Raw genomic sequence first — 12,656 nt, 5'->3', positions numbered from 1 at the left:
GTTTTAACTTAATCTTTACCCACTTGAAGTCATCTAGAACATTAAGGGCTGTATTTACCAGTGCAATCATTAGCTTAATTATAGTCCTCTAGCCACCTTTGGAAAACTCAACCGGAAAAAAGAAAAATATATATATTTGGTTTACAAAGCATTTCTGCTAATGAGACTTTTTATTTTTTGCAGAACTTCCCAGCAAATGACGCGCCGGTTTTGTATTGCACTCACTGATTGGCTGGAACGGTTGTCAAAAACTACAACGCATGTGCTAAACCGCATTTGAAAATTCTATAGAGTGTACAGCCTAACTGCCCTTTAAATATGCCTCCCAGTACTTTTATACTGCACCTTCAAGACGCACCTAGAAAAGGCTTCCTATTCCATCCTAAAACACAAGCACTTAAATAACATATACAATCTTTCCATGTTTCTAAAGGTTGTGGTTTCAACATCACGCTACGAGCCGTCAAGCCAGAATTTTGTGACGATTTTTGGTGTTGGATTGCTCCAAAAAGGAAGTGATGTAATTTGTGTGGTTTTGTACATGTTGCCTCCCCATGGTTTGTGGTTTCTATTGATAGGTTGTGTGTTAGAGCACCTCCGTGTTCATCTGAGATGCCCCCATGTTTAACTGTGCTGCAGGCCCCATAATCCCTTTTGGTCACGAGCCTCAAACCGGTGTCGTGCGCCTGTTGGATGCATTGTTATGTAGAGACTCTTTGTAGTCTTTAGGAATGGAGTTGTGAACTTGGAGAAAGTTGTGCTCCCTTTCAGAGTTTAGTAAAGAGCCAACAGTCATCTTGGTGGGATCCCGGGTTAAAGTATAGAGGGAGATGTCACTGGTGGGAATGGGATTGAAACTTTTGCCAACAGGGGAAGGGTCTCTAGAACGGGGCTCGGTGGAGCGCGAGCTGGAGCGCCGGCGGAAGCGATATCGGTAGCTGGGTATCCGGGTAAAGGCAGATTTTTTGAAGAGGTCGGATTGAGATTTGGCTCTTATTTGGCGATGCTTTTCAATAAACATATGTACCGCTAGTACGCCAACCATCTCGGCAATAATAAAAGAAAGTGCTCCAAAATAAAAGGACCAGCCGTAGGAATAGTTGCTTTTCTTTGAGTCGCTTTGACCGGGGTCACCAGCATTGGCTGAAATGTAGACAATTATTCCAATGATGTTGCTTAGTCCTGAAACAGAGAAAATACATTTAAGGAACAGCAGACCTATAATATACGTTGGACAATATCTAAAAGCATTTACAGGCCTCCATTCAAACTTGCCTGTAAGGAAACTGGTACTATTTAAAGTGACCTGACCTGGTCTAAGATGTTTTTATGACAACAACAGCACTGAAGTTTAGGTACCTTTGTGGTGCCTGAAAGTACATGTATTAGTCTTAAAATTGATGCCTGTGTTCCTGTTAAGCTCCTTGGAACCTAGGCCCATGCTGTACGTGGACCTAGGTTCCAATGGGCCATATCATGTTCCAAAGTTAAGAATATGCCCTCCTCCCTAAATTCTAATTATTAAATTTGAACAAACTGGACCACTCTTTATAATGGTTCCTTTGCCATATCTTAGATCAGCACATATAAGTAGCCTTATAAAAAAACTTCTAGAACCTGTCATCTATGGATAAACAGAACCCCTAACATCCAAAACAATGCATATCATCTATCAAATATGTTACTCAGTTCTCATGTCTCCATGCCAGATTGCACCTCTTAACACGTCATTTAGGCAATGTATTTTTGGACTGATCAGGGTAGAAGATCCAACCATTTTACTCACAGTTATGATTAATTAGTCAAGCCAACTTCTTGTCATCACATGTTACGACAGTTCTCATCTTAAAATCCTTTCTTCCAGGCTGACACCTCCATTGCAGGATATATTCTGTATGGCTAAAAGTTTGTGGGCACCTGACCATCACACCTACTGTATATGAGCTTGTTGGAAATCCCATTCCATACCACTGGCAGTATTAAAGAGTTGTTCCCCATAACTTTGTATTGCATACAGCCAGAAAGGGATGTTCTAAGGTTGACCCTTGTTTGTTTGTAGTAGACACGATCCTTGTTCCTCCCCTGAACCCCACCCTCCCCCCCCATCTTCCCTTCCTTCCTTTCCTCCCACCCCCCCCCTTTTTTCCTACCCCTCCCCGCTCCCATATCGGACGGGAAAATTACTTGGTCACTGCCCGTTAGCGGCCGGAAGTCTGCTAGCGAAGGCATATGGATTGAGCCAGATGGCACTCTGCTGTATTCCCATTTCGATCCCTATTGTATCTCTTTGCTTGATCCTGTTACCCCAAATGTTATGGTTTCTTTGTCATGTAAATTTGGAAACTTGGCAATAAATAAAGATTATATAAAAAAAAGAGTTGTTCCCCTTTGTCACTATAACAGTCTTCACTCTTCTGCGAAGGCTTTGCACAAAATATTTTAGTTTGTCTGTGGAAATTTGTGCTTCAGAGAAAAGAGCATTTGTGAGGTCAAGTACTTAGTTTAGCCGTAAAAACTTGGCTCGCAATCAGCTTTCTAAATCATCTAAAAGGTGTTTAGTAGGGTTCTGGTCAGAGCTCCATGCAGGTCACTGGAGTTCCTCCACACCAAACTCATCAAACCATGTTTTTATGGAATTGACTTTGTGCACAGAAGCATGGTCATGCTAGAACAGAAATGGACCTTCCACAAACTGTTGGGACATGGTTGCAAGTGCACAATTGTCTAAAATGTCTTTGTATGCTGTAACTATAGCAGTACCTGTCACTAGAAGTACCTAAAAGCAATCATTTGGAGGGGTGTCCACTAACTTTTTGCCAAAAAGTGTTTTATATTTTTGATATGGGGCATTACTGTTTAGCTTGTAGGGTCTAGAAAACAGGATTTTTTTCTTGATGTTGATTAGGGGACACAAGTTCAGAAGGATTTTGAGTTATATTGCTGCATACAGGAGAATTGGATACCCCCAAACAAAAGCTGTTAGTCAACCAGTACATAACCCCTTCCACTCACATCATGCTTCAGATTTTGAACAAAAGTAGGAGTGATTTAAGACAGAGGGGTGGGACTTGTGTGCCTTAATGAGCTCCAAGAAAAGAATGTTACGGTAAGTCAAAAATCCTGTTCATTCATTGAGGGACATAGTGCTAGAAGGATTCTGTGATGTTATGGGAAGTCCAACAGCAGTTCAATTGAGGGATGGGCAACACAGCAAACAAAAGCTAACAGGCCCACAAAAAACACATAATCTAGGCTCTCAAAATGGGCAAAGAAACTTACCGTGCGGGGTCTAAAAGAGCTTGTTGCGTCAAACAGACACAGTAGTTAATACCGTAAAGTGCCAATGCTAGGGTCAGCTGCTCAGTTCAGACAGCCTTCACCACTCAGGTGGACATACTCTCAGGGGAGTCTTCAGGGACAGGTAGCCACCAGTAGGGGTATATACATATTTACATAGTTAGTCAGGTTGAAAAAAGACACATGTCCATCGAGTTCAACCTATCACAGCCCTTGACCTGTAAAACGTCCTGTGGCTAACACATCACGCTAGGTGTTTGGAGAGTGCCACAAGAAGGACCCAGTACCCGAAGGTCACATTAAAGGCCGGCCCAACGTCTTCATCGTGGCGGGGTCCAGCAATGGTCTCCAAGGCAGCACTGAGGATCAACCAATCTCCACAAACTGCAAAATGAAGTCTCATGGCTCTGCAGTTAATGAAGTATCTTGATTGAAGAAAACAATATCTTGATAAAAAAACGGAAGGAAAGGAATGTTAAATAAAATGGGTTTTTGTTTCTTTCTGAGGAGATAATATGTCCAGGACACTAGAAAAAAACTGCAGCATAATAGAGTGGAAGGGTTATGTTCTGGCTGACTAGGAGCTTTTTTTGTTCCACTGTCTAACTCTCCTGTATGCATCAATATAACCCTTGCGTCTCAGAATCCTTCCTTCCCTGTGTCCCTCAATGAACAACTAAGAAATGTTTATTCTTTCACATTCCATAGAAATTCACATTCTGCACGCATACTTTGGTCCCTCACCTTTATTAGCCACCCCTGGAGCTTACCTGCTGAGACGAAGAAGATCCCTGCACTAAGAATCACATTGTGCTTATTCTTATAAAACTCACTGGCAGCCACACACAGACCTCCAAAGAAGAGAAGACCCACACTAAGGATGGGGAAGATACTGGAAGCACGTACAGCACCTGAACAGAGAGGAGAACATGTGTTATTAAAATAGTAGAGCTAGGAGCCTGGAGTCTAATTTACAAATGTTTGTCTCTTTCCCCCTCATTGCACTAATGACAGCATCACTGCAATGTGATTATTAGCTGGAAGAAGGTTTGCAGCTCACAAATCGGTTATATAAACAATTTCCTTTTATTCATTAAATACTATTTTAATCTTTTTCATTCTTCTATTTTATCTCAGTGTTGTTGTTCTCCTCTAGCCTCTTTCTGCCACATCCTGTCTACATGCTTCGTGATAGTAACAACGGATGACCATTGCTGTGTGTGTGTTGGCACAGCTGCTTGTAGTCTTTACCAGGGTACAGTGTCAGATGGTGTTGGAGCTTACCTGGGTTGACGACACTGTCACATGATACACAACAATGGGAAACTATTCCTCCCACTGGCAGAACCCTATTGCTCTGACCCATTCCTCCCAATGAAGAATCATTCCTTCCATTGATACCAACGATGGGGCACTATTCTTCCCACTTATACCAACAATAAGGCAAAGTTCTTTCCACTAACACTCACTGATGGGCCACAATTCCTCCAACTGAAACCAATGAATGGCCACTATTCCTCCCACTGACCCCAATAAAGGAGAACTATCCCTTCCACTGATACCAATGATGGTGCACTATTCTTCATACTGATACCAACAATGGGGCACCATTCATCCCTCTGATACAAACAGTAGGGCACCATTTCTTCAACTAACACTAAATGATGGGCAACTATTCTTCCCACTGATAAAAATAATTGGGTACTATTCCTCCTATTGATACCAACAATGGGGTACTATTCCTTCCATTGATACCCACGAAGGGGCACTATTACTTCCACTAACACCAACAATGGAACACTATTCCTTTCACTAATACTGACACTGGAGCACTATTCTTCCAACCAATACCAACAATAGGGCACTATTCCTCCCACTAACACCCAATGATGGGCAACTATTCTTTTTACTGATACCAATGGAACTCAATTCCTTCCACTGATACCAATGATGGGGCACTATTCCTCCTACTGATACCAACAATGGAGTACTATTCCTTCCACTAATACCAATGATGGGGCACTATTCTACTCACTGACACCAATGATGAGGCACTATTACACCCACTGACACCAATGATGAGGCACTATTACCCCCATTCATACCAACAATGGAGCAATATTCCTTCCACTAACATCAAAGATGGGGCATTATTCTCCCTCCCACTAACCAAAGGTGCTAGGCCATTTTTTACTCCCAATGCTCACCAACCATGGGACAATTTTACTGGTCACTTCCACCTGAGCATTTTATACTCTCACTGGCCAAAGTCGGCTCCTCTAAGGTCTGAAGGTCAGTGAGCTGATTCTTTGTTTAGAAAATTTGGTCAGAACAACGGGGTTCTTACAAAATGCGGAAGTGGTGAAGGAGCATGGATGGGTAGGTATAAATAAAAGCTTCAGACTTAAAAAGATTAAAAATGACCTTCGAAATGACCTTACCATATGAAAACTTAGATTAGATTAGTGATTAGTTTTACATATACTCCATAAGAATATTAGTCCTGGTTCCCATTTCTCAATGTGCCCCAGGCAGTGATGAGGACTAATCTGTTGTATGGGCTAACGTCAAATGTAAACTGAACAACATTATTGTCCAGGATGGGAAAAATTGAATAATAGTGATCCTTCATAAGTGTATAGCGCTGACTGTAGCACTTACTCCCATTATACTGCAAACCTCTGTTTCCAGTATGTAGAGTCCTGGGTGGACAGCTTGGCATACATATGGCTGAATTTGCAAACGGCCCCCAGTATCCCTTTGACAATCTGATTTCAGGTTACATTTTTCACCTGGGTGACATAGTAAGACAATGGCTCTCCTCTGATGTATATTTTCTAGCTGTGAAAGTGTTGCCTGTAGACAATCCATTGTCAGTGATGTGTCTACCTCTATCCTATCACTGATGAAGAAGAAAATAAGGTTTTCAGAGCTTCCGAGATATGAAAAGACACAAAGAAAAATAGACATCTGCCTCTCAGTAAACAGAATCTCTCTGTAGCCATCCCTGGGACTGCCGGAGGCTTTGGCATCGCAAGAAACCTGTTAGAGAATATCTTTATTTATCCAGAATCCCGAAGAGCATCTCACTCTTATCAGCCAGGTTGCTTGGGGCAGCTCTGTGCGCTGCAACACGATTGGCTTAGAACTGGCAAGCTGCATGGGCAGGGATGTCATTGATTATTGACCGTTGAGTGGCTGAGCTTTAGAGCTTGTTCCCTGTGTTCTGGCTATTATTTAAATGCAACCAGCTCAATAGCAATATGCTGTAGCATTGATTTGGTGATCTAATAAACCATGTCCCCACTGCGAGGTATTGTATTATAATGACACCTTCTGTCATTTTTTTGTTTCAAACATTTATTTTACGCATGTCTGCCACAGATGATGCTAAAGTCGTCTTATTCTTAAAGCGAACCTATTATTTTGGCGATGACTAAGCCACAAGTTCAGTAGGTCTAAGCACAATGACTAACATTTAGCATTTTATTGTTGAAACCTTGGGGGTCTTTGTTCAGGCACGTCTTGTTATAGGCTGGCAATGCTTTATCCCAACTGCCAGGGTCGTTCCATTAATGATGCAGCTCGAGGCTGTTGCCGCAGGTGGCATCTCATTTGGTCCCCCATGGGGGGTGGCAGGCAGAGTGGTATGTTTGTTTTATAATGGCTGCTCTGGATGTGTTCATGCAACCCCCTTTCCGGCCAGAGCATCCCAGGTTGCTGAGAGCCGGATAGGGAGATGCAGAGCCTGCAGAGGGAGGCATCATTTTCATGTGTGATATCACCTGTAGAGTCCCCCCCCCCTTCCCCACCTCAGGCGGCAAAATAGGCTAGGGACACCAGTGCCAACTGCACTCCTGCATTGTCTCCTGGGTTTCTGACTACAAGTAGCCATGCCACATGCATTGCGCAGGCACGGTCCACAGTTGTCACCATTCAATGCTGAGAGGTTGCCTTGTTTAATCTTTGAATTGTGACTAGGGAGCTTACAAAGAGTGCCAAAGCAGCCAATCACCAACCACTAGCAATGTCACATGGGAGGAAGTGGAGTGTGTCACATGTTCCCCTAAACCTAGAAGTATGGGGAATTTATCTTTGCTGGGGAGGAGGACAGTTAGGTAAACCTGTTGCTTTGGCTTGCATGGCACTGTTCTGAGGGTAACAATAGTGACTGGTTGTTAAAATTCACCTTCATCAAATCTGCCTTAAATTGCCTCAACCAGGGAGCATCGGTCCATGGAGCGCCTACATACCTCTCCTTACAGAGAATGTACAGTGAACACCTCCATATCTTCCTAATTATTAATATTATGTAGTCTTATATAAGAAGCTCCACTCTCCATTTTATATCATTAGCTTGAAGACTTTTTTAAGTGTGCACAAATAATCCACTATTTATAGAACTCAAATTACTTCTCCCTTACGGGACACCTCAATCTGAAGTTTAAAATATATATATCTGGGGAAAGGAGGGTCCCAGAACATAAATATCAACCATATATATCCCCTGGTGGTGGGTCTCCTATATTACATAGAATTGGCACATTGCCCCATAGAGGGAGATCCCACCACAAATGCAATGATGCAACTATTTAGTTATGTATAAAACATGTAATTTATTGAATACATACGAAATTTAATCTTTAACATATAAAGTGCTTTAGCTATTTAGTTATGTATAAAACATGTAATTTATTGAATACATACGAAATTTAATCTTTAAAATACAAAGCACTTTATATGTTAAAGATTAAATTCCATATGTATTCAATAAATTACATGTTTTATACATAACTAAATAGCTAAAGCACTTTATATGTTAAAGATTACATTTCATATGTATTCAATAAATTACATGTTTTATACATAACCTATATGGTGAAATGTGCCAATTCTAAATCTGAAGTTTCCATTACACGAAGCAGTCTGTTGAGCTGTGCTGTCTCTTTAGCTAACCCATAGTGCTCTGGAAATCCTTTGCCCGTGTCTTAAATGTTTATTTGTAAAACAAAGATTTAATATAGATAGTAAAAACAGATCTGAAAAAGCAGAAATATAACTGATCCCATTTTAGTTTCCCTTAAGAGGGCATTTTAATGAAATCCTAAATTACTTTTTTGCCTCCGCATTCACAGACAGCTACAAAATGCATAAAAGGAATTTTCAGTCAATCTTCTACTCTTAGCTCAGAGACTAGTTTCCTTTGTTAGTATGAGTAGATAAGGATGTTTGGACCTGCCTGTGTCACATCCCCACTCCTTCCTCATCGCTCCTCTTCATTCATACAGAAATTGCTAAAGATCTCTGTGTTGCCTTTCACTCTACAGGCTGCATTGAGGTTGAAGAGCAAACAGCGTGATCATGCAAGGTAAAGTCCTTACGCAGTAAGTACTCCGCCGTGTCCTGTTCATAATCGGCATCCTCGGGAAAATGGTCAATTTTCTTGCACATTCCTCGGAAGGCTCCTGCGGGAGAGAGATAACTAGTTACACAAAAGCAGCAACTGGGCCAAAATCACACAGGGACTTAAAACTCTCTCTTGAGAGATGAAGTGTCGTGCGAGGCATTAACGCAGACAAACATAAAGCAGAAGTAATCTCCTGTTTAACCCTGCTGTACTTACAGAGCTCCCTAATTCTATCTGGTTCAGATGCAGGACCGATGACGCAAGTGGGCATTGTTTATTGAAATGTCTCTGGCACATACTGTTTCAGGGAACCTATCTATACCGTCCCACGGTATCCACTTAAGTTCAATTGCTTGTTTTTCATTTTAAAGTGGAAATTAACTCTGGAAGCTGTGCCTGAAAAAAGGCAGGCAGAGGGTAAAGGACTAGTCACCAGTATTGCCTGTGGTCTTCCTGCAGCTGATCTTTCCCTATTACTCACTTACTATGCCTTGTTTTGGTGAGACTAGCAGTCAGAGGGATTAGTGCCGTAGATCGCACATTGCAGATATACAGCAGTGTAGCTGCACTCACATATCAAGGATGTGCACTGTTTTTTTCAGGAAGAATTCCTGTCAAAATTTATCATTTTCAGGGTACTGCATAGGTACGATGCTTCGAATGTTTCCTATAACATAGCAAATCTTTGCTTTTTGAGATCAGGTCCACTTTAATAATGCAAATAAAGATTCCCAAACTCATGGTGTTTGATGAATAATCTATAGGAGCTGAGAAGACACCATTGGCAGAAGGACAGAAAACTTTTCTATTGTTTCCATTCTGCCTACCCACCTTCCTCCTATCCCCCACTCTCCTCTTCATGGACATTCAGTTAAATTAAAGTGACACTAAACTCAGGAGTTAAATCTTGAAATAGGATTCAAGTACCCGAATTATTAATATAAATGTATCTTATTTGTGTATCACTAGACTGTAGATCCTAAAAATAATCTCTGAATTGGTGCCAACACCATTCTTCTTTCTGGAAGGGGGCTCCTTTTGTTCCCCATGGTCACTGTGTGTGTTGTAAAGTAGTCACCGCTCCAAGCTCGCTCCCGTGATGGACTACAATCTCATGTTTAGTTTACTAATTTGTATGAGCGAGCTTGGAGCAGTGGCTACTTTACATCACACACAGGGGCCATGGCGAGCAAAAGTAGCCACCCTCCATGAGGAAGGACAGTGTCAGCACCAATTCAGAGATGATTTGAGGATCTACAGACGAGTGATACACAAATAAGATACATTTTTGTTAATAGTTCAGGTACTTAGATGCATTTTTAAGATTTTTTAAAAAGATGTAACTCCTGAGTTTAGTGTCACTTTAACAATGCAAATAAAGATTCCCAAACTCGTGATGTTTGATTAATAATTTATATGGGCTGAGCAGACACCATTGGCAGAAGGACAGAAAAACTCTATTGTTTCCATTCTGATTGCCATCTACCTTCCACCTATCCCCCATTCTCTTCTTTATGCTATAGACATGCGCACTCAGTTGAAATTATTGTTAATGTCTATGCTGCAGGTTGCATCAAAAGAAATCTAGAGATGGTTTAACATTATTGCCTGTACACGCCACTGTGCTATGATACCTATGGTATTTATCTTTAATGGGTATCTAATCGCTTGTCATGTGGTAACGTTGATTGTTAGAGACTGTTCATCTCCTCCAAATCTTTGATAAATAAGGCCCACTGTTAGGTGACTGCAGTTAAAGCTAAATTGGGTGTCCAGATTGTGCAGAGCGGCCCACAATCCGCTCTTCATTCCGGCTGTCACCCCCAGTATACTCCTTATTCATGTGTATTGATGTGTTTTAAATACATATTTTGCATTCCCATACTTTCATTTATGAGTATAAACTTTTTTTTTGCTGTTCTGGAAGGTTTTGGAAGAATTTTCAACCCTCGAATCTCTCTAGTCTTAGTTACATATAGCTTACCCCACCACATTGGGCCTGAGTCACTGGGAGGGGAACCCCCCGTACCCTTCCCTTTTTCCTTATCCTTTCCCTGGGTTTCTCTCTCTCCCCTTTTTGCTTTGTTGTACTTTTCTCCTCCCCCTTCCCCTCTTTTACTTCTCCTCAACACTTTCTTTCCTCTATTCTCTTGCCAACTAGTGTAGCCATCCAAGTTGAACTATCCCTCAGTAGGTGGGAACTCAGTGACTTTGCATTTTGGTCCTAGACACAGGGTTGCTGCTTTATACCCTTCATGCCAATAATGTTGCTCTTGTAAGCTTTGTTGTATGTTCCTGGCCCTGCATGGGCTACGCAGATGTCCTACTTTTGAAAATGAATACAAATACTGAAGCTGAAAACAACAAAGTATGAGCCAGAGTTTCCACTTTCAGTGGGTAAAGGAAAAATTTCCTTTTTTTGCCTTGTTAAAATGGATTTGCAGTGACGCTGTAGCTTTGACAGTGCATGTATTATTGGAAAGGGGGACGGTTAATCCAGTGGAATACTCCAGCATCATCATGTGCTTGGGTACCTTCCATTGTGTGTGAAGAGAGAAAGAGGAAAATCAATTCTGCGCTGGAGGGAAGGACAAATGTAATGAACCGGACGGAGTTCTGAAGTGCCCACATTTGTGTTGCGTTAAGTTGGATGGTTTTCTTTTCCCATTCCTCTTATTTGTATGTTGTTTACAACCATGTCAGCAGCTGCGTCCAGTCCCCAATACCACATATATCTCGCTGGTATAGTATGAACACAGGATACCAGCCCGTTCTCAGAATATGACATGCTGTGCCGCATCTGGGCCATCTGGACTGAGCTAAACATTATCTGTTAAATAAAGAATGAATTGGCAACACAACATATACTTTCCAAACAACTCTTTTTCGGATATTGCTACATGGGAGCCTGTTAATGGCAGTGAACAAATGTGCTCTGCATTAGCTCCCGCATCTGAGACCGGGCATCCCTCACAAGTGCCACATTCAGCATCGCTATTGAGACACCATGAGCCACGGTACGATGAAGATGTCCACTGGACATAAACAGACTACTCTCTGCACTCCTAAACCTGATATTGGGAATTATTTACAGAGCTCTCAAGACGCTCTGGTCCAGCAGCAAGAGGACAAGATGGCAGTGGGACATGCTTCCTCCCCTCTCCAAACTGCACCAGCCGTACCAGCTTAGGGCGATCCTCCAACATCTCCCCCTGACACCATAGTAACTTCAGATGAAGATATGGGAAGTGGAGAATCACAAAGTGAGCATATTGCTACACTTTGCGTGTCACTAATCTACTAACTGACATATCCGTCTGGATGTCGCAACACTTCTTAAAACTCAACATTTCAAAAACTGAGCTCATGATATTTCCTCCCGCCCATGCACCTTCCCCCAACTTTTCCCTTGAGATTGATAACACAACTATCCAACCCTCCCCCCATGCCAAGGTGCTAGGTGTCATGCTTGACTCTGACCTCACCTTTCTGCCTCATATCCAATAACTATCCAAATCCTGCCGCCTTCACCTTCGTAATATCTCCAAAATACGCCCCTTCCTCACCAATGAAACCGCTAAATTACTCATCCACTCACTTGTTATCTCTCGTCTTGACTATTGCAACTCCCTCCTCATTGGCCTACCCCTGCACAGGCTATCCCCCCTTCAGTCTATCATGAATGCAGCTGCTAGACTCATCCACCTAACCACAACCGCTCAGTATCTGCAACCAGGTCCAGATTTACTCTCTCTGCTGCCCCAAGGCCAGGTTCCTCAATGTGACCCCCTCCCCGCCAAAGTTTCCCACCCCAATTGACAATGGCAACCAGATGCCGGGGTTTGGTTTTAATTTTTTTTTTCTTTATTATTTTTTAACTTTATCAATTTTTTAAGTTTAATTATTTGTTTTGACTTTTTAGTCTTATCTTTTACTTTTTTTATAATTTTTT

The 12,656-nt window shown here is 41.9% G+C and overlaps 1 protein-coding gene across 1 annotated transcript in view; it reads right to left on the bottom strand.

The window, feature by feature from the left end:
• Positions 1 to 370: 370 nt before the first annotated feature.
• Positions 371 to 12,656, bottom strand: part of CACNG3 (calcium voltage-gated channel auxiliary subunit gamma 3) — a 64,632-nt gene continuing 52,346 nt past the window's right edge. The window contains exons 2-4 of the mRNA XM_018561294.1: positions 8,679 to 8,762; positions 4,068 to 4,208; positions 371 to 1,182 (exon numbers count right to left, since the gene is read on the bottom strand). Of these exons, the coding sequence (XP_018416796.1) occupies positions 668 to 1,182; positions 4,068 to 4,208; positions 8,679 to 8,762 (740 nt within the window). The 3' untranslated portion in view covers positions 371 to 667. The remainder of the gene's footprint in view (positions 1,183 to 4,067; positions 4,209 to 8,678; positions 8,763 to 12,656) is intronic.

The sequence above is a fragment of the Nanorana parkeri genome, unplaced genomic scaffold, assembly GCF_000935625.1.
Source record: "Nanorana parkeri isolate BGI_ZX_2015 unplaced genomic scaffold, ASM93562v1 scaffold19, whole genome shotgun sequence".
Taxonomy (NCBI): domain Eukaryota; kingdom Metazoa; phylum Chordata; class Amphibia; order Anura; family Dicroglossidae; genus Nanorana; species Nanorana parkeri.
This window is presented reverse-complemented; position numbering and strand designations above follow the sequence as displayed.